This window comes from Botryllus schlosseri, chromosome 7 (assembly GCF_051294905.1).
Source record: "Botryllus schlosseri isolate E-star chromosome 7, Bs_hap1, whole genome shotgun sequence".
In the NCBI taxonomy this organism is placed as follows: Eukaryota; Metazoa; Chordata; class Ascidiacea; order Stolidobranchia; family Styelidae; genus Botryllus; species Botryllus schlosseri.
Genome location: NC_137242.1, coordinates 25,269,532 through 25,293,464, shown reverse-complemented (window position 1 = coordinate 25,293,464; position 23,933 = coordinate 25,269,532). Strand labels below are relative to the sequence as shown.

The 23,933-nt window shown below is 41.6% G+C and overlaps 2 protein-coding genes across 5 annotated transcripts in view; one reads left to right on the top strand and one right to left on the bottom strand.

Moving 5' to 3' along the window:
* LOC145442888 (ribosome maturation protein SBDS-like) overlaps nucleotides 1-23,933 on the bottom strand; it is a 397,416-nt gene that overhangs the window by 176,996 nt on the left and 196,487 nt on the right. The window lies entirely within an intron of this gene.
* LOC145442835 (myelin expression factor 2-like) lies at nucleotides 2,230-17,826 on the top strand. Of its 4 annotated transcripts, XM_080320853.1 has the most exons (12): nucleotides 2,230-2,462; nucleotides 2,529-2,728; nucleotides 6,120-6,178; nucleotides 6,981-7,076; nucleotides 9,329-9,619; nucleotides 10,526-10,679; nucleotides 11,887-12,042; nucleotides 13,098-13,166; nucleotides 13,235-13,330; nucleotides 14,427-14,532; nucleotides 14,597-14,730; nucleotides 17,560-17,826. In XM_080320853.1, exons 2-12 carry the CDS (start codon nucleotides 2,557-2,559, stop codon nucleotides 17,718-17,720), a joined length of 1,494 nt encoding a protein of 497 aa, XP_080176979.1. In that variant the 5' UTR covers nucleotides 2,230-2,462; nucleotides 2,529-2,556; the 3' UTR covers nucleotides 17,721-17,826. The 4 variants fall into 4 exon arrangements, with proteins under 4 accessions (XP_080176979.1, XP_080176981.1, XP_080176982.1 ...); XM_080320855.1 differs by lacking the exons at nucleotides 2,230-2,462; nucleotides 6,120-6,178 and having other exon boundaries at nucleotides 2,588-2,728; nucleotides 6,983-7,076; XM_080320854.1 differs by lacking the exons at nucleotides 2,230-2,462; nucleotides 2,529-2,728; nucleotides 6,120-6,178 and adding an exon at nucleotides 6,206-6,696 and having other exon boundaries at nucleotides 6,983-7,076.

The following is a 23,933-nucleotide window of genomic DNA, read 5'->3' as shown; positions in this document are numbered from 1 at the left end:
CAACAAATGGTTGCGATCTCAGACACCTTGTCCTCTCCTCACCCGGTGACCTGTGGTGTGCCCCAGGGCTCAGTACTTGGACCGGTCCTTTTCACCTTATATGTCAACGACATTTTTGAAACCTCCTCATTGAACACCACACTGTTCGCTGATGATACTCACCTCCTCTCTTCCGCATCTTCGACGGCAGAGCTGGATGCCCTGACTAGTGACCAAATGCCCAAAGTCCATGAGTGGACGGCCCAGAACAACCTTTGCATAAACGCCTCGAAATCGCAATTGCTGACAGTCAATTCAAAAAATAACCTAACCGTTAATATCGCTGGTCAGCCCGTTTCCAACACAGATAATGCCAAATATCTCGGAGTTTTACTGGACTCGAACATGTCCTGGAAGAGTCATATTCAATCCCTAGAAACTAAATTATCACCGAAGTGCGGCCTGTTCTACAGCCTTGGGCGCTTCATGCCAGCATGGGTTCTCCTGATACTCTTTAAATCCTTAATCCAATCGAAGTTACATTATGGCATCCTCTGTTGGGGGGCTGCCAGTAAAACTGCACTCAAGCCACTGCAGAAACTACAGCATAAAGTGCTCCGAATCATAGCTAGGGCCCCAAAGGGGCCAGGCTGCCCATCCAATAAGTCGCTGCTGAAGAGATTCGGCGTCCTAAACATAGAAGATATGCGGAAACTAGAAATCGCCAAGTTTATGTATCAGTTTCACTGCGGTCGTTGCCCCGAATATTTCAATGACTTCTTTACCTCTGAATCAAAAGCGCACAAGTACAACACACGCGCGTCCACGTCGTCCAAATATCATATGATCGACCGAAAAGATCATCGCTCCATCAAATATGCCGGACCTGATGTGTGGAACAGTATCCCGCCGGCCATCCGACAGTCGACGAGCATGTCCACATTCAAGTCGAAATACAAGCAATTACTACTAAATAAATACAGTCCATCCTCAAGATTACCGGACCACGACTGACCTATCGATCTCGCTTCCCATGACATGCCGCCCTATTTCTTGTCGCTTTCTTTTTCTATACTGTATTCTTTACTTTCATTCAGTGTGCATGCCTCCTCTTTACTACGCCTAGGCCAAGGTGGGTGTCCGATTCAATTGACAAATCCAAGTCGCTTCGACATCTTCCTGTCTATTCATTGTATCGCATTTTTTGTGGTGTATTGAACTGATAAAATTGCTAATAAACCAATGATGATGTTGATCTTATTGAAGCCGCGGTCCTTTCTACTAGTTCTTTCCATTCCTTGTGAGTGCTTTCTTTCGTTGGTCTTTTTTGTCTCCGTAAGAGCGGCAACGGCGAGGGAAGAGGAGCCCACATAAACCTCCGACGGGAATCGAACCGGGTCCGCCAGATTGGTGGGCGCTTATCGTTACGACTACGCTATCTCCCCCTCCCCCAACCCTAATATTACTATCCACCAATCCTAACACTAATGTCCCCTCCGCCAACCCTAATATCCCCCTTTCCCCCACCCCAACCCTAATATCCCCATCCACCAATCCTAACACTAATATCCCCTCCGCCAACCCTAATATCCCCATCCACCAATCCTAACACTAATATCCCCTCCGCCAACCCTAATATCCCCCTTTCCCCCACCCTAAACCCATACCCCAACCCTAATATTACTATCCACCAATCCTAACACTAATATCCCCTCCGCCAACCCTAATATCCCCATCCACCAATCCTAACACTAATATCCCCTCCGCCAACCCTAATATCCCCCTTTCCCCCACCCTAAACCCATACCCCAACCCTAATATTACTATCCACCAATCCTAACACTAATATCCCCTCCGCCAACCCTAATATCCCCATCCACCAAACCTAACACTAATATCGCCTGCGACAACCCTAATATCCCCCTTTCCCCCACCCTAAGACCCCCCACCCCAACCCTAACATTCGTCTTTCGAAAGGCACAAAAAAAAATATATTTTGACGTTTATAATTTTTTTTTCGTGTTCATGGAAAACATTCATCGGTGATCATGGTGAACACTTTTCGATGTCTGACTGCCATCGAAGAAGTGCCGAATTATGAGGGGTCTGAGCGGCGATGTCCACCGTAAGTGGTGGAAGCTAGTCGAGACGTTCAATGCCGTCAAAATCTGTACGCGGCGGTCCATTGCTATATCTTTTTACGAAGCGACTAGTGACGCTTGTGCCCAACCGTGCAGTCACGTGTTTCGCATCCATATGTAGGTTAGTTACTTTAGTATACGTTGCGGAAAAGGAAGCTTCGTGTCAAGAGAGTCAAGACAGAAAAAAGCACCGACCACGACCACGCTGTAGCTCTTGAGCCTTTTCTAAAATTCTAATCGTGACTCGTGAGTCTGTGACTTCACGTCTAGTGTGGTTGCCCCGAAAGTCTGCGCCGTGATTATCTCCGAAGTTTTGCCGCAATCCGTGCTCCAGACTTATTGGTAATTTTTCGCACAGCGATGACGAAAAACGCGTTAGTACCAATAACTGTGAAATCTGTTCTTAAGGATACCGTATACCAGTACAATAGTCAAAATGGCTGACAGATTCCGTGATCGGGAACGAAGCCGCCCCGCGCCATACAACGTCGATGTCCTCGGCAGGAGACCGGGAGGAAATAAAAGCCCACCTTTCAACAGAGTATTTATCAGCAACATTCCATACGAGGAAAAATGGCAGACACTGAAGGATCTTTTCAGAGATGAAGGTAATTAGGATAATTTTTTGTAAGTGTTTTCTCGTGGATTCTTCATACTATGGGCAGATATTGGAGAACTTTGCTCTGTAATCTGTACCATACTGGCTTGTTTCTGATGCGTTTTAATGGACGCCTTTTGGACAGTAATTGTGTATGGTCAATTTTGTCCTTCCAATTGAGAGAAATGGTTGCACAGTTTCAGTACACGGACAATTAACAATATTTAGCTTGTTATAACATGGATTAGATTGCTTCAAAACATGCATCAATACGGCATCACATTCAGGCTATTTTCGTCATTTCCAATTGGATGTGGAAAACGGATCATAGTTTAAGTCTATAAGGTGTGTGTGAGAATAACAGTAAGATATTGCAAAAATATGATCTCCCTGACAATGTCTCAATTTACTTGACAGAGTGTCTTTCTAGTATGAGTATATTGTATGATTTCATTCAAGTCACCAGTTGTGAAAGAGGCGTATCATTGAGAATTACTTCAAATGCTCTTTGTTAGGTTACGTCGCGTTATTGGGTTTTGGAATAAATGATATTTGGATCACAGCGCACTTGTGTTGCTGTTTTTCCGGTGGTACGCGTACATGTGGTTCCATTCTCTGTTTATTTCAAAGGTGTATGATCAATATTTGGACTTGCATGTTTAATTTTCATGTAAAATTCATTTTGACCTTTTTATGGGTGGCCGTATTTTGTCCACGACTGGTCTGTAGAATTCATTGCCAATTCTGGAACCTGACTTACTGATTGTGATACTATATGGTAGTGGCTCCCAAACTGTGGTACGCGGGAGCATCTCAAGTGGTAGGCGAGTAACTCGAACCTATAAATTTATGAATTGATAAAAATATTTAAATCAATATTTCTAATTTGTTTTGTATCCAAGTAAAGTTGGGTTTCATGGTCCCAGCCCAGTTACTGAGAATCTTCGATGTATAATAATGAGCTAATGGCATAAACCAGTGGTCGGGAACCTTTTTAGTCCGAAGAGCCATATTGGCCCTATTTTTTCCATTTCAACTCTCTAAGAGCCATACATGCCAATCAACTGTTACGTCACAGTTGAAAATTCGTGACGTCATGGTAGCACTAATTCGAACTCACTACATGGGATTCGTCGTGTGCGCCACATTTTCTCTGTAAAAATATGTACCAATCATGCTGGATGCCTTATTTGGTATACACGGAACTTGAATTACGAGAACGTATAGGTCCGTCGTGATGCTCCTTTTAAATGCGAGAATCCATGATCACATGTGTAGGTGGAGCCAAACATGGTCACTTCACTACAGCAGTATATAAGCCTAATCACTCTAAGCTGTGATACATTAGTGGCGTGGGGTCAGGGGAGGCAAGCAGTTCTCAAAGTATTCGGCGGAAACATATAACGTTGCGCTACACGCCTACATTTTTTCACCGGTACTACAGATCTACTTACCAATCAAGAACGTGGATAGCAATGATATTGTATGTAATTGTGAATGTCGCACGTCCACGGCAGTTCATTTCGCGCCGTAGATCAGGAAGACGATGTGTATTTGAAAACTGTATTGTGATATCGGCGTCGCGATATCTGCTATTCTCTTTCATTAATTAACGTATCGCACAATCCAAGATTGCGAGTCAGGTGCACAGAATTCGCGAGTGATTATACTGGTCGCCGGCGCGACAGTAACTTAAATTTGAGGATTTTGAAAAGAGGGGTCCGAGCCCCTAAACCTGAAACTGCATTGTCTTTACCTCTCAAAGACATGTTTGCCATGCCACGAGAATAATTATTCTAGCCGTGATGAAAATTTACTAACAAGTCGCTGCGATATTGTTCAATTCAGTGTAAAAATAATTATTTGGCGAAGAGCCATATATGACTCGCGAGCCATAGGTTCCCGACCACTGGCATAAACAATATATTATACACGATTTCTTGCTTCGCATGCTCAAGACGTGCACCGATCTGACCGATCATCACCATTTTGCAACCGCGAGTCAAGCCAGGAGGGATTCATATACTCCTAAAAGCTCGCAAAGCTCATGTTATAGCAACTGGAAGAAGTTTCATGTTCAAATATAACGAATCCCTGAAGAAATTCCCACGCTCGGCGCGATTTGCTGTGTCAGACATTGATAATTGTCAAGTCTTGTCAGGGTTTTAGAAAATTCCGTACCAAATCAGCATGCCAAATTCATGTACAATTTGTGCCAAACTGATCTCGGTACTATAAACTTGTAATCAGCTCGAAATGGTGCAAGCATACAAGAAGTTTGGGAAGCACTGCTTCTAGATAATGTTCATATTTCCTAGAACTGTGTCATTGCAATTTGGTGGCACAGGCCAAATGCAACTGTGTTCTAGTTTCTCATTCTTCCCTTCACTACAGAGTCTGGAGCTTGACAAAAGAATTGCCAATGGTATATATATGGAAGATATTTGTATTCATTACAATTTGTTGCAGATGCCATATGCGGCCATAGGCTTTACCTTACACAGGTCTGAAATGTTCTGTCAAACTGATATTCACATGCATGATTTGACTGCTCTTTCATTGAAAAATGGTCTTTTATTTGATCCCTTCTGAAAATAGTAATTTCCAGGGCATGAAAAGATCATGTGGGCAGTAATTGCCTGATTAGTACCCGACGGGCCCATCCACATAATCGAAGGCTTTTGTAGGTTGTGTCATGATTTGGTTTTGTGACGAGATTTTGTGCACAATGAAATGTGCGACTGCTGGCGCCTTTGACATGGTGCACTCACTCGATTGCTTGAAAATCATATGCTCGGTACTTCCCTTGATTGGTATTTTCTTGTTTTTAGACCATTGGTTTGGTTTGGAAATTGTCACATTGTCATACAAAATCTTGTATGTTAGTAGAATCCAGCAGCCAGGAAGTACAATTCTTCCTTGAATGCCATTGTTTAAATGGTTGTGTACATTAATTCTAGTTTGAATGAAGGTCATCCCTTCACAGTGTCCTTATTGTGAATTGCTATATTTTTAGAGCTGAATCCGTAGAGGAAACTCCAATTTCTTGGCTAATCAATCAATTTTATTTCGTATCAGCAATTCTGCTTGTTGTTAGCAGGAAATGATGATTTACAATAGATTATATCGTCTTTGTTTCTTTGAGATACATTTTCAATTGTAAAACAATGTTCAGTTGCCATCTCCATCTGTTTGAATACGGTGACTCTTTTCCCCAAGTTCTGTGGAAGTCTTGCAATTGCTGTGATTGTGGTTGCGGTTGTACTTCTACGGTCCGAAACAACTTGCCGCGGCCATTGCAATTTATTCGTCACATGCGGTCGCTTGGTCAACTTCCGACACACTTTCTTTTTGTGCTGTTGTATGTTGTATGTTTGAATCCGAGCCGGTATCTCTTCTAGTTGGCGAGGTAACATACGTAGAGCTGATGACTGACGAACAAGGGAAGTCCAAGGTGAGACTCGAATATTTTTGTTCTGTGTTGAAATTTTCAGGTTGGCATTGCTTACTGTCTCTTGCTTGCTATCATAATATCGAGTAGCGTGTTTGATCCACGGGTCAGTGCTGTCCTGCACTGTTGTGGATCTTGGAGTACAAACTTAGAAATGCAATCTTAATATTATGGTATTATTATTGCAATATCGATTGCCATTTGTTTTGCCATGTTCTATATGAGTTGTATTCATTTCCGCTTCAGTAGTCCCGCGTTCTTAGAGGATTCATTTTGGTCAATCTGATTCTTTTCCGCTTCATTTATGATCGTGAAGTCATGGCACTTTGCAGCCCTATTTATCTTACGGATTTTTGTGGGTATTCCTGGGTTCGTGCTGGAAGGTGGTGTGTTTGTGGGTTTGTAAAAGTTCTGTAATCGGCAGACTTGACATTTGTGATGATACCATGTCTTTTTCGTTGCTAACGACGTTGTTTTTTCTCTTTTGTCTTCCTGTAAATGCTCGGTCGGGGACTGCAGGGATATGGGTAAGAACTTACATTTTTTGTACTTGAATTTTTGTTAATTTTGAATCGAGGGTATTCTTGTTCGGTTCTTTGATTCTTGGTATCGCATTTTTGGAGTCTGGTGCTCGTTGAAGCTGTTCCCTCATCTCGACAATTGAGAATTTGAGAATCCAATCATAAAATTGTCTAAAAATCCTGTTTTACATATCTGCGAGCTATGTTTTGTTGTAATTGGCGTTTTATTCTTGTCACTATGTATCGACTTGATTGCTTGATGACTTACTGATTTGAACACATATGATGACAGGATTGTGGAGTTCAAAACCAAAGAGATCGCACAGCAGGCTGTAGACAAAATGAAGGGGCATAAGCTCGGTGACAGAAATCTGGTGGTCAAGGAAGTGAGTTTCTCGATGACATATAAATTTCATGCTTCCCGTCTATGGGCAGTTCAATATGGATTGAAGTAACATCATTGTGTAGCTTGCAACTAAAACAAAAAATTCCAGCTCGAAAGTGGCCTCTGATTTTCATTCTCCCGCTTTCCCGCTACTGTAAAAGTACTCCAACTGGTATTGCGTATTGGCACCCATTTTTCGATGGCTTCTCCATGTCGATGTCGTGAATGGATTGTCTGTTCCGTTCTGATGTTTTTCGTTATCTTTGATTAATGTTTATAACACTGAACGACACGCCTGAGTCGCGTAATAGTGTGACAGCCCCACTGTTGTTGTTCAATGTGGTGGTATCCTTGGCAAACAAATGACTTGATCGGGTGCTTCAACCTCTGTTTGCGTGGCAGGTTGGATGCAAAATGCACGTTTCAGATACCGTAAAGTCTTTATTTACAATATTCGATATTTCAAAATTTGTGCTGAACGCGAATATATCTGAAATCCGTATTGTTGAGAGTTCACTGTGGAATTTTGTGTGATGATTAGAGAGAGAGAGAGAGCAGATTTATTTTCTCCTGCGCCATCGAGATACTTTAATGAAGGAGATGCGATACGACCTTTACAAAGGTCATCTAGATCTGGGCACAATGATATCCACTATCCATTGAAATAATATCGACGAGAATTGTAGTTTCCATAGGTTTTCCCCACTGTTGAACCGTGAACCCTCTGATCATAGCACAGCATCCGAAACATGTTGTACAAAGCTATGCTAATGGAGGTAACATTTTTGTGAATTCGTAATCAACCCACAGCATCGTCGCAAAGTGCAATGAAATAGGTATGGTCACTAAACTACCGAATTATCTCGATGTGGTGAATTATATGCCGTTATTTTCTTTGCGGTCACATGAAAGTTACATATTTTAACTCTCCACATTGTCCATGCATGACGTTACGGTGGGGGATACTGGAATGTTCGACTTTGACTCGAAGTCTAATACTTGATTCGGAATCAAATCACTCGGGTACTTGACTTTGCCCACCCCCCAATCGTTATTTTGTTATTGTGCCTAGTGGCTCTGACCTCACATGGTATAATATGTTGCCATCGATGATGCGTTATTTGCCTTTTTGCTCTCTGTATGATCGTGTAGAAATTCTACATTGTTACTGAGATGGCATTGTTTCGATAGTGCTGGGGAAACTCGAGTACCCGAATAATTCAATTCTGAATCAAGTAAGGCTATCACCCTATCACTATCACGTCGTAACAGTATGGATCATTTGGAAAGTTGAAATATGTATATTAGGGCTGTTCAAAAATAACCTTTTTTCCTTAATCTTGCGGGTTACTTGATTAAATCGTTAGGTTGCCTTGAAAAATGACGCACACCAAATTTGAATTCATTCCAACCAATATTCGCGGATTTCGTAGAGTTTGAAAATTTTGAATTTGCCTAAAAATGCAAAAAAAATTTTTTTTCCAAATTTCCTTCCAACCTTATGAAATTGTTGCACTGTCTTCAAAAACGGTGCAAAACAAATTTGACTCAATTCCAAGCTGCAGAAGCCGAGTTATTCAAGTTTTTTGATGATATTTCTGGGATGATCCACCAATCAAGGATAATCCCAGAATTATCAAAGAAAAACTGAAATAACTCCACTTCTACGGCTTCGAATTGAGTCAAATTTGTTTTGCATCGTTTTTGAAGACAGCGCAACAATTTCATGGGGTTGGCAGCAAAATTTGAAAATTTTTTTTTTTACATTTTTAGGCAAATTCAAAATTTTCAAACTCTACGAAATCCGCGAATATTGGTTGGAATGAATTCAAATTTGGTGTGCGTCATTTTTTAAGGCAACCTAATGATTTAATCAAGTAACCCGCAAGATTCAGGAAAAAAGGTTATTTTTGAACAGCCCTAATGTATATTTTATGTGGTTACAAAGAATATAATGCCAGTTCTGAATCCTTGAAGACAATTTATTATTTTTCGTAATCTGCGATACGACCAATCAAGGTTTCAAGGCGTTGAGTGGAATATACTATCAAAACTTCTTAGTTGCAAGAAGCGTATTATTCCAATACTTGTGAAAATCATCTCTCTCTACTCGTCTTGAATCATGAGAATTAATACACGATTTACATTCGAGTACCCGAATCATTTTGACCAGTCATACTTTTAAACCATAAACAAAATACACAGTTTGTGAAACTCACTATCTTTGGATATCTCACGGTGTTCTAATTCTAGGACTTCTTTGGCGACAATCTTTCGAAAGCTCTGAGACGCGACGCTAATAGCAAACATCCTCCAAGCGATCCGGGTTTTAGGATGTCCCAGATGAGCGTGCCTGCTCAAGGGATTCCGCCACTGAGAGACATCGGTCACTCGTCAAGGAGAGATGTGGGTCATCCAAGCTTGCTACCCCCCGAACCACGTGATCTACCCAGACTGTCGGAACGAAATGCGCCCGCAAGCGTGGATAGGCTGATGGATATCACCGGGGGCGCACCGCTGGGAAGAACGGTTTTTGTAGCCAACGTAAGCGCGCGTTGTTATGATTGATGGTTTGTAAATGACGGGTTCCCAACCATATGTGGTCGGGACACCAAATTTCGTTTTGAAAATGTCCAGTGACCCACCTCAATGCACATGACATATGTCTTTTGGAACAATTTATATCTCTATCCAATTGAAGTCGTCTATGTATAAAGGTTGGAATTACTCGAGTCGTGATTTTTTGGCAACTAGACTCGAATCATTTTATAAAAATACGAAAAATGACTCGGCTCGACTTGAGTCAATTTGTGTATGAGTCTTACCAAGTCATATGACTCGAACAGGCAAGACCTACGTATTTCATTGTGATTTCGAAGAATGGTTAAGTTACCACACTATTGGTATTTTGTCTAAAAGTGAGGAAAATCAGTATATTATGAATGCAAAGCATTCGATATCACCAAGCAAAGTTGTCGAAAGTGGGTTTAACAAGACTTAACTCGAAACTGAACACTAGACTCAATGACTTGGGACTCGGACTTGAGTCATAACACTATGACTCGGACTCGACCCTCTGCTTTTCCAAATTCGATTAGAATTAGAATTACTAAATTAACAAAAACTTGGAATTGAATCCAATCCAGTTCGCATCAGATCAGAGTTTCTTGTCATAAAAATGAGAACGACAAATGTCCGTATCAGCAAGCTTGACTTATTTCGCACTATACAAATCTCCTGACCTCCTGTAACATTTTCAGTAAGACCAGAAATTAGATTGGAATTAAAATTGGCATAGACACATTGCTCAAATTAGACAACTAGAATTGTCCGCTTGTCCAGGTCTGGTTTAGCCATGCCAGACTAATAAACCACACATATCAGCAGCAAACACACGAATTGCCCCATTTATGAAAGTGACGGAGGGTTTAATTTATGCTCTATGTTCAGCTGGATTATTCCGTGACGTATCCGAAACTGAAGGAGGTTTTCTCTCTGGCCGGCAACGTGATGAAAATCGATCTGTTATTGGACAACGATAACAAAAGCCGCGGCATGGCCAACATCACATTTGACACGGAGCTGGAAGCGGTGCAAGCCATCTGTATCCTTTGCAGAATGTTCGAATAAGTCTGCTCTGTACTTTTTTGATTATAGGTCTGTCGATATTGCTGGTAAAAGCTTACGTCTTCTGCCGCAATCATAATGTGGTGCGTTTCGACTGGGTCTTCTAATCGGTGACAGTAATTTGAAAAATATGTCCATGTCAAGTTCAATCATTCACAATCAAAGTACGCCCAAGTAAAAAATAACTAGCAGGACAACGGGTGTTTATTGTAGTTCTGGAAACCCATATTTTCTTCATTCTCCCTGAGAACTCTAATAGTCTAGATGAGTGGTTCTCAACCTTTAACGATTCATTGCGCCCTTATCAGTTTGAACACAAACTTTCGCCCCCATGTTTACGAATCCGAAAAAGTGGTCATATATTCGGGAAATTTATTCACGTAACTCTGATGATTGCTGGTGAAGTCATTTCCTAACTAGTTTAACCTTTTTTAATTGATTTTGGTTTATCTCATGACTAGAATGTGTATTCTCCTGGGTTGGACTGGCCAAAATCAGGTACCCTAGTGATTCGATTCAGAATCAAGCATTAGGCTTCAAGTTGCAGCAAGCATTCACGTAACACTCGTGACAATGATTCAGGAATTTCAAGAATGTGCCTCTCAGCAACTATGCAGAAAACATTCCCACTTATTAATGCATTGAAGCTAAATTGATATTCGTCGGCCATAGATATGCCATTTCTACGAATGCGAGTGGCTTTGTTCTACATAGCTTCCTATGCTGCGATACTATCAATCGAGGTTTTAATACGATCATGCGGTTTCAATACTTCTGTGGTGGAAAATAGTGTCAAAACAGTAGTTCTCGTTGATAAAGCTACTTGGTGGCAGGGAGGCGGAGCGTATAATTTTAGTACCCGAAATATCAGCGCTCTCGACTCGAATCATTACAATTAATACTGAATTCAGAGCCGGGTACTCAACTTATTTACCCAGCCCTGGTCCAGCTGGATGCCTCAGGGATGTGGACTTTAATTGGACCCATAAGTCAATACTTCTGAAATATTGTTTCAACTCCAATGGCCATACTCCAATGGCAGTGTCAAGCATGGTTGTGAAAGGTTTGATTACTCCAGTATTACTTTGAATAAGGTATAGTTGCTTGGGAAATGTCTCTGCAAACAGTGTGTGATTTTTACCAAATATTGTTGCCGGTTGGCCGCCTTGACTGTATCTTGCTAGCTATGTTCAATAAACAATTGCTGTACGACCGGCCTATGGTGGTGAAGATGGACAGAGAGAGCTCGTTGAAGCCAGAAAAAATCCTGCCGAGCGGCCTGCAAGGAATAGGTCCCGGTTTGGATATTTCGGGCATATCTGACTCGTACGGTAGACATGGTGAGCTTGCCTTATTGGATTTATGTTTCATATCGTTTCGAACTTTGGTCGAAGATTGCTGCTGGACAGAGGGTCTGGTAAATTTAGTAGCCGAGTGATTTGAGTCTGAATTAGGTATCAGGCTTCGAGTCGAGTATGAATAATATGGAAACTTCAAATATATTCCTTTTGTCCGAAGTCACAAATATCATGCCAGTTCTACAGGGTTGTAACCATGTCACAAGGATCAGAGTCGCAAGTCAATCTCACTTATAGTTTTGACTTGAGTCAAGTCGAGTCATTTTCAATTCAGCACCGAGTTGAAGCCCGAGTCCAAGTCAGCGAATAGAAGGCTGAGCCCGAGTCATTGTGTTCGCTGGACAGTTCTGAGTTCAATTCGGTTCAACCCGCATTTTTTAAATCTGCGTTAGTGATATAGAATGGCTTGCGTTAATAATATGGTAATATTCCTCAGTCTTAACAGTTTCTGGCCCTATTTTCCAAGGATCAGGACTGATGGACGAAATACCAGTAATATGGTGACTTTACTATACTACTACGAAGTTACAATGAAATGTCTGTCTTGGGCCGTCATAGTCTCGAGTCATGCATAATGACTAGAGTACAAGTCGAGTCAATACACAAATTGCGTCGAGTCGTGTTACGCATTTAAAAAAATTTGACTCGAGTCATTACAACCCTGGATTTCAGTAATCGGAGAAATCATTGCTCACTATTCGCCTCCAATGATTAGACTTGACACTAGATTCAGATTGAAGTACTAGAATCCTTGCGCCTAGCCCTGCTTAATGTGCAATTTTATGTTGCTTTACAAAGTTATGGAAAAATTAATTTCCTATTTCTACTGTCTTTTTAGTACCATGTAATTTCAGTAGTCCATCGTCCACAACGGCTTGCGAGTTGAAACGATGTCTGTGATGATTGTTGAACCTGACATTTTGTGATGAACTTCATAACGTCACTACCGCTGAGACATCGGGTTACTCTGCCATGCCCCCCGCCGAGTTTGAATCGGTAATTTAATTGTCCTAATGCATTTTATTTGCTTTGGTCAGGAGATTCGAGGAACGGTGGTGATATCCCAAGAGACTTATACTCTAAGACGAGTTCATCCAACCCTTATGGTAAATTTCGCTCATCTCCCGTTGCAATCCGTGAGTTTCTCTACTAGTTCGCCTTCGTACCCATTTAGAATCTCCCTTTGATTCGTTGAGTTCCGGCATCACAAAGGCGCAGATTGGAGCCAGCAGGTATACAGGGCGAAGCTCCCTGTCCTACGACCGTCCAAGTACGTTATTATCCTAGGGTTTCTGTACCCTACCCCACCCTCGGTGGTTCATGCAAGAAATTGCTTTATGGAGGTACAGAGCTTCAATGTGCAATTGAATAACATGCTCGTATTGAAATGAACCCGAATATTTTTGGCCGACACTTCGCCAGCGGTAATCGTCAGCAACTAGTATACAATTGATTTATAATGTTCTTTCAAATTCTCAACTAGTTTCCAATGATTACCCCTGTGTTCGGGCTTATTTCAATATGACTATATTATTCAATTTTCGAAATCCATGGCCCAGAGATTGTCTGCCGATGGTGCTGGCAGTTGGGTATTGCCACTGACGGCGTTTGAAAAAATCCGTCGATAAAATAACAAGTGAAATGATTTTAAACGTTCAGACTCTGACTCTGAACAATTTGGTACAAGAAATTTCAAACCGGATGCACATTTTATGTGAGCTTTCAAAAGTACATTCATAATAACATTTATTAACTCGGTCTTCGAGATTATGAACATAATTTTGAAAACTGTATTCAAATCCCGGTTAATCGATGATACAGTGATTTTGAAGGTGCAGAGCTATTGAATTTCATCGAAAGTATTATTGTTAAAAGTATTTGCTAATCATCAGTATCCTGGTGACGTCATATTTGGCGGTACCGTACAATTGTCGATATGCAATTTGGGTTCATTTCAACTTGAATATATAATTAACTGCACCTCCATAAATCTCTTCTCAGTATTTCAAGTTGCTCTTTGACCTCGTTTGTATCTTCCCTAAACTGGCTCAGCTGCATGGCGAATGTGGTTTGCTCAAGCATGGACACAAAATCGTATGAAATCGTAATCTCTTGAAAGAGGGAGTAAGGTTCAAAACCCAATGCTTGATGTAATGCACTAACTTGAAGAGTTTATTGATGCAAACATACCAGAAGGTCCTCGCGTGCTGGTCTACAGAAAGCAAATGGGTACCTGCGTCACCTAGACTGCAGTACAACTCGACGTAGTAATTGTAATCGAGTAATGATAATGTCGGATCACGATACACACCACTCTGAATCTTTATTAAGACACTGTCTTATTATGTGTCGTATTAACAATTTAGGTGTGGATATGGGCAGCTCCAGGCTGGACCCACCACGTTATCGCGACGTTCCGAGCATGGACCGGGGCGCTTATGAACACAGACATTCAGAGCTGGACAGAGACAGGTATCTGTTATCATGCTTTCGCCAGCGCGCATCAACTGGGTGATGTTTGACCTTTTTCTCGCAGGAACGCATACAGGCCGTCTGTAGTGTCCACAAAAATTGATGTTTCTTCTCACAACAGTGACTGCATTGTTAGTGCCGTCAATCTTCCGTATAGCCTTTCCTGGAAGGATGTAAAGGAGTTGTTTTCGGAAACAGGTACGTCAACTCCGACTGTGTCGTAGGATAACTAGTGCTTGAATCTGGATGGAGTATTCTAATGAGTCGAGTAGTAAGAGAGTAATTTGCTACTGAGAGTTGATATGTTGGCGTGAATCAAGATTTTGTTACTACTTTCTACTGTAGAAGGCTGTAAACATGGATTGGCCGTATCGCAGCATACGAAACATCCAGGTTTGTAACCAAGTCACAAGGTTCCGAGTCGCGAGTCAATCTCACTTTTATCGTTTTGACTCGAGTCAAGTCGAGTCGTTTTCAATTCACCACCGAGTCAAGTCCAAGTCATAGGGTTGTGGTCCGAGTTCAAGTTGCTGTGTTCAGTTTTGAGTTCAATCCGGGACAACCCACTTTTTTCAACTCTTATCGAGTGATATAGAATTGCTCACAATCGTAATATCGTGATTTTCCTCAGTCCTAACAGTTTGTGGGACTATTTTCCAATCATATGGTGACTTTACTGCTCTTCAAAGCTACAATGAAATGTCTGTCTTGGCAGTCCTAGTTAGTCTTGAGTCATATGATTCGGTTCGAGTCGTGTCGTATCTGAAAAAATGACTCGAGTCAAGTCGAGTCACCAAAAATCGTGACTAGAGTCTGTTCCCTCTTGGCTGCGCAGTGCTGACATGGTCTCTGCGCACGGAAAATCTAAGCTGCGCACAAGTAAGCCTAAGTGCTGACCCTTTTTTCGTTGTTACCTGCTGTTGTCCAAGGTACCGCGCGGACTCATGAAAAATTAGAGGGAAACACTGATCACAACCCCACGAACCAAATACCGGTATGCACATTAATAGAAATGACATATTTGTGAATCGTAACCAACCCACAGCATTGTCACAAAATCCCATGAAATAGGCGTGGTCATGGTTGAACTGACGGTGTATCCTTGCATATTCGAACTTTGCATCTCATCCATACTGTATGGCGTTACAGTGTGTGGTACTTGGATAATCGCGACTCTGTAAGTGTATCTACCGGCTTTGACCTCACATGGTATAATATGTTGCCATCGATGATGTGTTATTTGCCTTTTTGCTCTCTGTATGATCGTGTAGAAATTCTACATTGTTACTGAGATGGCATTGCTTTGACTTTTAAATAGGACTGGGAAACTTGCGTACACGAGTCGTTCCATTCTGAATCGAGTATTAGACGCCGAGTATCACTCATTATGACGTCTGGACAGTATGAATGATGTTTGAAGTTGAAATATGTACCTTTTATGCGACCACAAAGAATCTAATCTCAGTTCTATACTTCATTGAAGATTATTTGGTATCTTTTTACAGCCATACATATATCATTGCACTTTGTGTCAATGCTGTAGATTGCTCGCGATTTCACAGATATGTCGTTTGCGCTGTTGTGCCCAGGGGTAGCTCTGGACTACATCTACATCTTTCTTATGCTGTGATACTACCTATCAAGGGTTACAGTTTTACACAGCAGACAGTAGTCCTAGTCCAAGTCAGTGACTAGACTCTAGAGCAGTGGTTCCCAACGTGGGCGATATCGCCCCCCAGGGGGGAGATTTGGCGGTCCAGGGGAGCGAAAATAACGAAGGGGGTGATGGCCTGTGAAAACGGCTCTATTGGAGTCAGTTGGGAGAAATGACTTCTTTTAGTCAACTCACAAAAATTTAGCTCTAAAAGTGTAATTCGGGACTGACTGATAGACGAAAACCAATAATGGGGTAACTTTCCTATTCTTCGAAGTTCCAATGTTTCATTACAGCCCTGACAAGAACTGTAGGAAAAGTATTTTAGTACGTATTTTTGCCTAAAAAGCTGAAGTAGAATTAATCAGATAACATAATAACAAAACACCTCCAGTCAGTCGTTCATGTAATCAAAACCGACTCGAGATCTATGAAAATGGGGAAGTATTTCGTAGATGACCGTGTGTCCACGTTTGTAATGCTCTAAACCAGGTACCAGCTCTGTGGGCAGTTGCGTGGACCACTAAGATTTCAGAAGCCACGACTAAAAGAGATCTGCAATTTGTGGCCCAAACACGATTTAGGTTATTTTTGTGTAAATAGCTACTCGATGAGGATCATCACTCGAAGCTCTATTCTATTTAGGTTACTTGATGCTTAAATCGAGCTAAGTAATGACTAGACAAGTAGACAAGGTGGTCAAGTCGTGCACGTGGCGCCATTTCCAAAGGATAATAATTTTGTTCTATTTCTCACGGTATTCATGGTGTTTGTCTACTACAATGGTCATTTACACCTGGCCGATTTTCTTTATTTTGATTCCGTTGCTGCCTATCAATAAACCTCCAACACTTGGGTAGGAATTCTGGAGTCGACCTCGGTCGGACGCGAACCCACAACCCATTGGTGTTGCAGCTGTGGAATATACCATTACGCTTTTGTATAGTTTCTGGATTAGGGTTACCATATCTTGGAAATCTGAAAAGAGAAAAAAGAGGTCATATTTCCGGCTGAAATCCCAAATTACCGGCTTGATGTGAGATTTTCTGTTGATTGACTAAAAAAAATGGGATAGTTCTTGTCTTATTAGACTTGACTGAGATGGCAGTAATCTAATTTTAATATAATTCAAGGTTTTTCCGAAAATGCAACAAGATAACTGTGTTGTGCGAAACCAACTAGCCCTGGTGTACAGACATTAGTTATTCTCATGCTTATGCTATCCGAAATGAAAGAACTTGATTTTGTTGTATATCTTAACTAATTCGGTATTTGTGCAGGTTCAGTCATTTTGACAGTTATTTTAATTCTGATAAAATCTGGAAATTTTGTAGCCCAACTCTGATATGCGGTACCATTTGACTCTTCCGCAGGAAATGTTGCATTTGTCGAAATGAAAATGGAGAATGGGAAATCCAAAGGCCAGGCTCTGGTGCGTTATCATACCGCCGAAGCGGCCTACAACGCGTGTCGGAGGCTCAACAATCATGAAGTCAGCGGCCGGGCAATCAAAGTGTACCCTGCTGCTCGCTGAACGCGATTCGCTTGACGTCTTTTGTATTGTGAACTGTAATTTGTTATCCGAGGTTTCAAAATACCACGTTTTTTATGGTTGATTATATTAAACTCTTTTACATGAACTCTTTGTGGATGTAATGTTAGGTTGCCGACGTTTGGGCATGTGACTTACCAAAATACTGAAGCCGACAGCTACGATGATACAGAGAATTATAGATTACCAACGGACCGGTAGACACGGAACCCCCGTCGTTACGGTCGAGCAAGCAGTGTTACTGAGGGCTGTGACCAAGTCACAAGTCAATTTTACTTATATGATTTTGACTTGGAGTCATTTTCACTTCACCGCCGGGTCATAGTGTTCACTGTTAATTATTGAGGTTAACATGGGTTCAACTCACTACTGTGAAACTCTTTTGAGTGATATCGGAGGCCCGCATTCATAATATACTCATGACTCATCTCTCTCACTCTGAACATGTTGTTCAAACAGATAAAATAGGGTTTATGGAAGGCAATTTAATCAAGTAATATAAGCTGTCTGGAGTCATATGACTTGAGTGAGTCATGCACAATGACCAGGACCGTAACAACACTTCGTCAGCCCCCTACAAAAACGTTGGTCATGGTCTCGCAAAGGATGATAAACCGAAATTCTTGGGGCTTCGCCTCCCAGACCCCCATTTCGTTGTTCGTTTTGGCCGCAACTTAGCACCAAGTTGGGTTGTCCTGTTTGGTGAGTCGGCATCGGATTCGGCCTACTGCCCAGGGGCGTAGCTAGCCGAGAATAAAGGGGGGAGTTCTAAAGTAAAGGGGGGTGTTTCGTCAAAAAGGATGTTCTGAATTATACCCGATTTATCGGGCTAATTGTATGCATAAATGCTTCTACTACAATTATCAGATAATCTCGCTCGTGTTAACAACGCTATACGCATATACATAGCCGTTATTTTAAAATACAACGGCAATGCCGTACACTACGATGGAAAGCAGCCCGAGTACGTCTCTTCGTAGGCGCGCCTCTAATTACTGAGAGCGAGTTACGACATCTACAACACGCGCGCGCAGATCATATTTCAATCAACGCAGCAGCGGAGATCTTATGATTTCGCATTCAGATAAGTAGCGGCCTCGACGTAATATGGTACCATAACCAGATTCTCGAATGTTAATATATGCAGTCGGAATCGTGGTATATATCGTGATAACTTGTGCCGTGATTCAGTTCGATGTAACGCCCGCCCGACGTTCCGATCTTTTTTAATTCGGCCCGTAACTCATCCACATAACCCAGCTGTATTACCGTATTACGATATAGCACCACAACTGGTAAGCTGAGATAACAGCAGAAACAGATATAACGTGCCCTTAATTACCAAAAGTGAGCAGTGTGATGACTGTGATCAATTTACAATACAGTCAGAGATATTGCCATTTCGCGCTCACATAAGAACGTGACCTCGAGTCGGGTATCATAACAGATTTCCCAAATGATAATGTCGAGTGCGGAATCTCTTAGTTATTGATGTAATTGACGATGAATTAGCTCGGTTGTTGGAGTAACGACTGGCCGTCTTGCTAATCGTTACTCGGCCTCTAACACATCTCCTGATTGTCACGGTTTAATATTCGCGCTAATACACCTTCGCCTTTGCTATGAATTGTTCACAGATCGTTTCTGCGGATCTGGATTAATTCAAATTATGCACCATGAGTTTTGATTCAACTTAATATCGTTCGCTAAATTGATGTAGCATTTTTGCTATGTAGGGATGGTAAAGACTAGAGCCCGACCGATATTGGATTTCTGAGCCGATACCGATAAGATCGATATCCAGTACCTCCACCGATAACCCCGATATATTCAGCCGATATTCAAAAGATATGGAATCTAGCTCAAGGCCCATATTTAACACCTCAGAGCATTTCTTTCAACAACTTTACAGCCATTGATATGCTTGAACATGAAATAAATGATCAAGGAACTATAAAAATGTATTAAAAGCACCTATCCAGCAGTTGCAGATTACAGTTCACGAAGCACAATTTCTCGGCCCTTTCTCCAAGGAGTGAACTTCTGTGGTCTTCCATAGATGATGTATATAGTACTAAACACAGTGAGCAGTCTTTCACTTGGTAGCATAGTTAGTGGCACAGCAGGAAATCTTTCTTCATTTCGGTTCCACCGCTCCCTTGCAGGGGATCTTTCCTTCAATGGTTTAACCAAATATTGATATTCTTCTGACACCTGGAGCCTTCAGCACATCATTAACAAATAGCTGATGAGAATGTGCAAAAGAACTCAAATTGTCCACGTCTGCAACTGCTCCACCCATCCCCCATGGGCCTTTGACCAGCATTTCAACAATCAATTGATCAATATTTTACACTCTTTTGTCAGAATTGGCCAATGTCATCATGGAATCAAAAATTTTCGTATCAATTACTGGCTTTACTCCACGTTTGCTTGATTTTCTTGCCCTCTATGCTCGCATATTTCCTATCATGGTGGCTCCGCAGCCGCAGGCCTCAGTCAGGCGACTTCATACATTACTGGTATGATTAGCTCTGTTGGTACCGAAACGGGAAATGTTTCGACGCGACGCTTTTCTCTTATCATTACGAGGGTCAGTCCATCATGATTGAAGTTCTCATTTCTCTTACTGATTGAAATCTTCTGCAGACAACTATCCATCCAGCTGCTCTCTGTCTTTGCTGATCGATTACTGAAGGGGGATTCCCACGAAGTCAGTGGGGCATAACGGTGGTTAGTTATCTATAATATTCAGATAGACACGCCTACTGCCCTGTATGCAGTATGCACTATATGCAGCTTGGCCATTTATTTTTATAATTGACCGTCCTCACGTCTTTCACCGACTTCTCTTGACTCCCTGCCACCATGTTGTGACGTCACGAAAATGGCCGATATTTTTTTACCTTCAATGGCCGATACCGATATTTCTCTCCAAGCGTGATATCGACTCGATATTATCGGCGAGCCGATAATCGGTCGGGCTCTAGTAAAGAGTAAAGACCAATGTGTGCGAAAGTGCGATGCAATCGTTAATGTCAGTAGCCCATCTCAGGTCCAGGCTTAGGCTTAGGCTCAGGCTCGTAATCGAAAAAGCATTCGCAAAAGTAACAAATGCGGATTATCCAGGACTATATCGTCTCGTTATTACCACATTACATCGAATATTTATAGAACTGTAATGCATAGCTGATCGCTGAGCGACCTAATTTTTCGCGCCTCCGATGCGTCTATGATTGTTTTTATTTTCGGCTAAATGTGTGAAAGCAGGACAAGAGATAACATAGCACTAAAAGGCGGGCAGTCGTTACTCACAAAACCGAGTTGTATGAAATTCATTCATGTACCAAACAGATTCCGCATTGGGCATTTGATTAAAACAAGGCAAGATCCCAAGCCGAGTCGTCAATTTATTTGTAACGCGAAATAGCGCGATGTTCCGCTGCGTTGTAACATGATACCTAAAGTACTCTCGTTATCACAGACGAGAGAAGAATAGGAGAAAAAAGGGGTATATCGGCATTGATCGTTCAGTGAAAACACTCGCCGTGCAACAATAGGCCTTTTGCAGGACTTCGATCACGTGACTAGATACGCATAGCAACCACAAATTGGTTAGCAAGCTACTTTCTCGCGCACCTGCTTCAGTGCTAAATATCGCATAGTGTACTGTTGATTTCTGGTTGTAAACGTTTCGGAAATTTGTTGTAGAAGTCATCAGAGATTCACCTGTGCTAGATGTCAATCCTGTACAAAGCATTTAGAATGATATCGTCAGAATTACGCAGAAATCCATCGGTAACGTAGTCGTATTACGGTACTGAACTCTGATCATATGTACTTAAATTTATGCATTTGAAGTAAAGCGATTGGTTTATATTCTGCTAAGAGTATTTGTTAGTTCAAGCACTACTATTTGTCTGTTGTGGAGCCTGATTTTGGGTGGAAGATATGGCTGAAGCAGCCGCGACCCGCAAGGATCAGGATATACTGTCTGCTGGTTTGGGTGCTGGCGTGCTGCTATAAAACAACTGTCGCTGAACACATCAGAAGTGTCTATTGGGAGAACCTGCCATCAAGACTAAGCAAAGCAGTCCACTTTACTGTTGCCTTATACAATGCCGATTTTATTAGCACTACTTCGCAACTGCGATTGAAGTGGATTTGGCAAATCACACGTGATTTTGATAAATAGTTGATGTCACATATGTGCGCTATTTAGCGAACTAAGAGAAGTAAATATCAAATAACTCTTAGAGCAGCTCAAACGCAGTGACAAGATCGGTCATCCTATACCCAGAGGTGGTCAGCGTGGTCATTGTTGGGAACCGAGTAGAAGTAATGCCTTAATTTATACTCCGGTACAAGTAGCACTAATTACTTCCAGGACATGTCCAAAGTACTTCAAGTGGAAGTAGAAATGAATTTCTGAAAAATAGTCAAGAAATTCGTTACATGAAGTAGATTTGGTTGAGGGTCACTTAGGTTTAGAAATTGATGCCATGTGACAACGGTAAACATTACATGTTGCATCTTCTTGATCAACGCAAAAGGGTGATGACACCACAAATAGGTGCAATTTTCAAAAATTAATTCAGTTACCGTGGTACTGGGGCTATTTTGCCCAGTTGTTATGACAACCTCACGCTTGAAGGGGATGCAATCATGCGCCAAAGCTACTTTCTAGTTGACAAAATCCCAAACCTGACAAAAAAGTACTACCTAAAAAGTGTCAAGTAGAAGTGTAAGTAGCCTATAAACTCATATTGACGCTAGTATACTCAGGTAAAATAGTACTTCGTTGCTGACCCCCTCTGTGTATTGGTTCAACCAACTCAGAAACATCCTCTAAAGACGACTAACATTGTTTCTTTTGCATTGACTCCGTAATATTCTGAACTTATGATATTCTTTGATACGTTGAATTTACAAATAAACTTGCAAAGAAGTGCAATTTAATAATTTTTGTGCATTCGATACCTAGAGCATATAAGAAATAGTTGAAGAAAAATGCATGTTAACCTTATCAAGTTCAAAAACTGCCGAGACTCTTATGCCTGTGTATTTTCCTCTACCTCCATAGCCACTTCTTCAAGTTCTGTACCACGAACCAACTGTTTATAGCCACTTGTCTAGACATATTCATAGCATCCACGGAGAAGCGCTTGTCTTGCTGTACACCAGGTCTGGCCAACCTTTTCAGCAAAAGGGCCACATTCGATTGACGGACATTTGGGCGGGCCACTATCCGCGCCAAGCGCGAAAATTTTTTGAAGTTAATAGGTTAATAATATTGTCACTTGATTGAGGACTGGGCTATTCGGCGCATGGACATATCGATATCGAAAGCTGCGACCAACATGCGTCAATCATTTCGTGCCTAGGTTTCATAGTCGACGGTCTTACTGCCAGTGCAAACGCAAGGTCGCATATGTTGAACGACACTTTGTCTCGTTATCTTTAATATAGGTAGACTCAATCTGATACATTGGGTGTTCTTCAGTTTTCACAAAAGGGAAACAATATTAAGAACAAGAAATCGAGTGATAACATATTGCGCTAAGCTTGTAGAAAATTTTTGCCTTTGATAAATCGATCGCAAATTATTCTGCTTTATTGTAGTGTACGAAGACATACCAATATATGAATGGTTGTTGGATCTGTCAATGAGTCGAAACTGATATTTTAATCATCACATCTCAAGTGTTGCGGCCAGACTAATCAAATTTTTGGTTGGCCTTGCAAGTTCACAATCTGTGCATGCAATCCATTTTTGATGATATTAGAAATTTCGGAAATTACCTCGCGGGCCACTCAAAACCCCGCGGGCCACGGGTTGGCCGGCCCTGCTGTACACAAATGAAATATCATTTTCAAAACAGACATCAACATCGGGAAAGAAGTTCAGGACAGTTAATCAGTGGTCAGATCATCTGCTAACATCTTCTGTTGGCATGAAACTACGCTGCCTTCTACCGCATGACCGAATTTTATGTGGTGATAATAATTGGCTCCAGGCTGAATTCTTGACGAGGGCATCATCAATTTCTTAGTTGCCTAGGTTCGGCTCTCTTGGGATAATCCATCAGACCATTAATTCGTATACATGTGGTATAGCCATGTCTTGAAACTCAAGATATTTGCACTGTGCCATAGAGTGAAGTAATCCAATCCAGGCAATCAATCAAGTAATCC

What these genes read in the sequence shown, in the direction of transcription:
- LOC145442835 (XM_080320853.1), top strand. Translation starts at nt 2,557, where the DNA reads ATGGCTGACAGATTCCGTGATCGGGAACGAAGCCGCCCCGCGCCATAC. An exon ending in GGATCTTTTCAGAGATGAAG is followed by an intron (nt 2,729 to 6,119) that starts GTAATTAGGATA and finishes TATCTCTTCTAG; the next exon opens with TTGGCGAGGTAACATACGTA. An exon ending in GGAGTTGTTTTCGGAAACAG is followed by an intron (nt 14,731 to 17,559) that starts GTACGTCAACTC and finishes ACTCTTCCGCAG; the next exon opens with GAAATGTTGCATTTGTCGAA.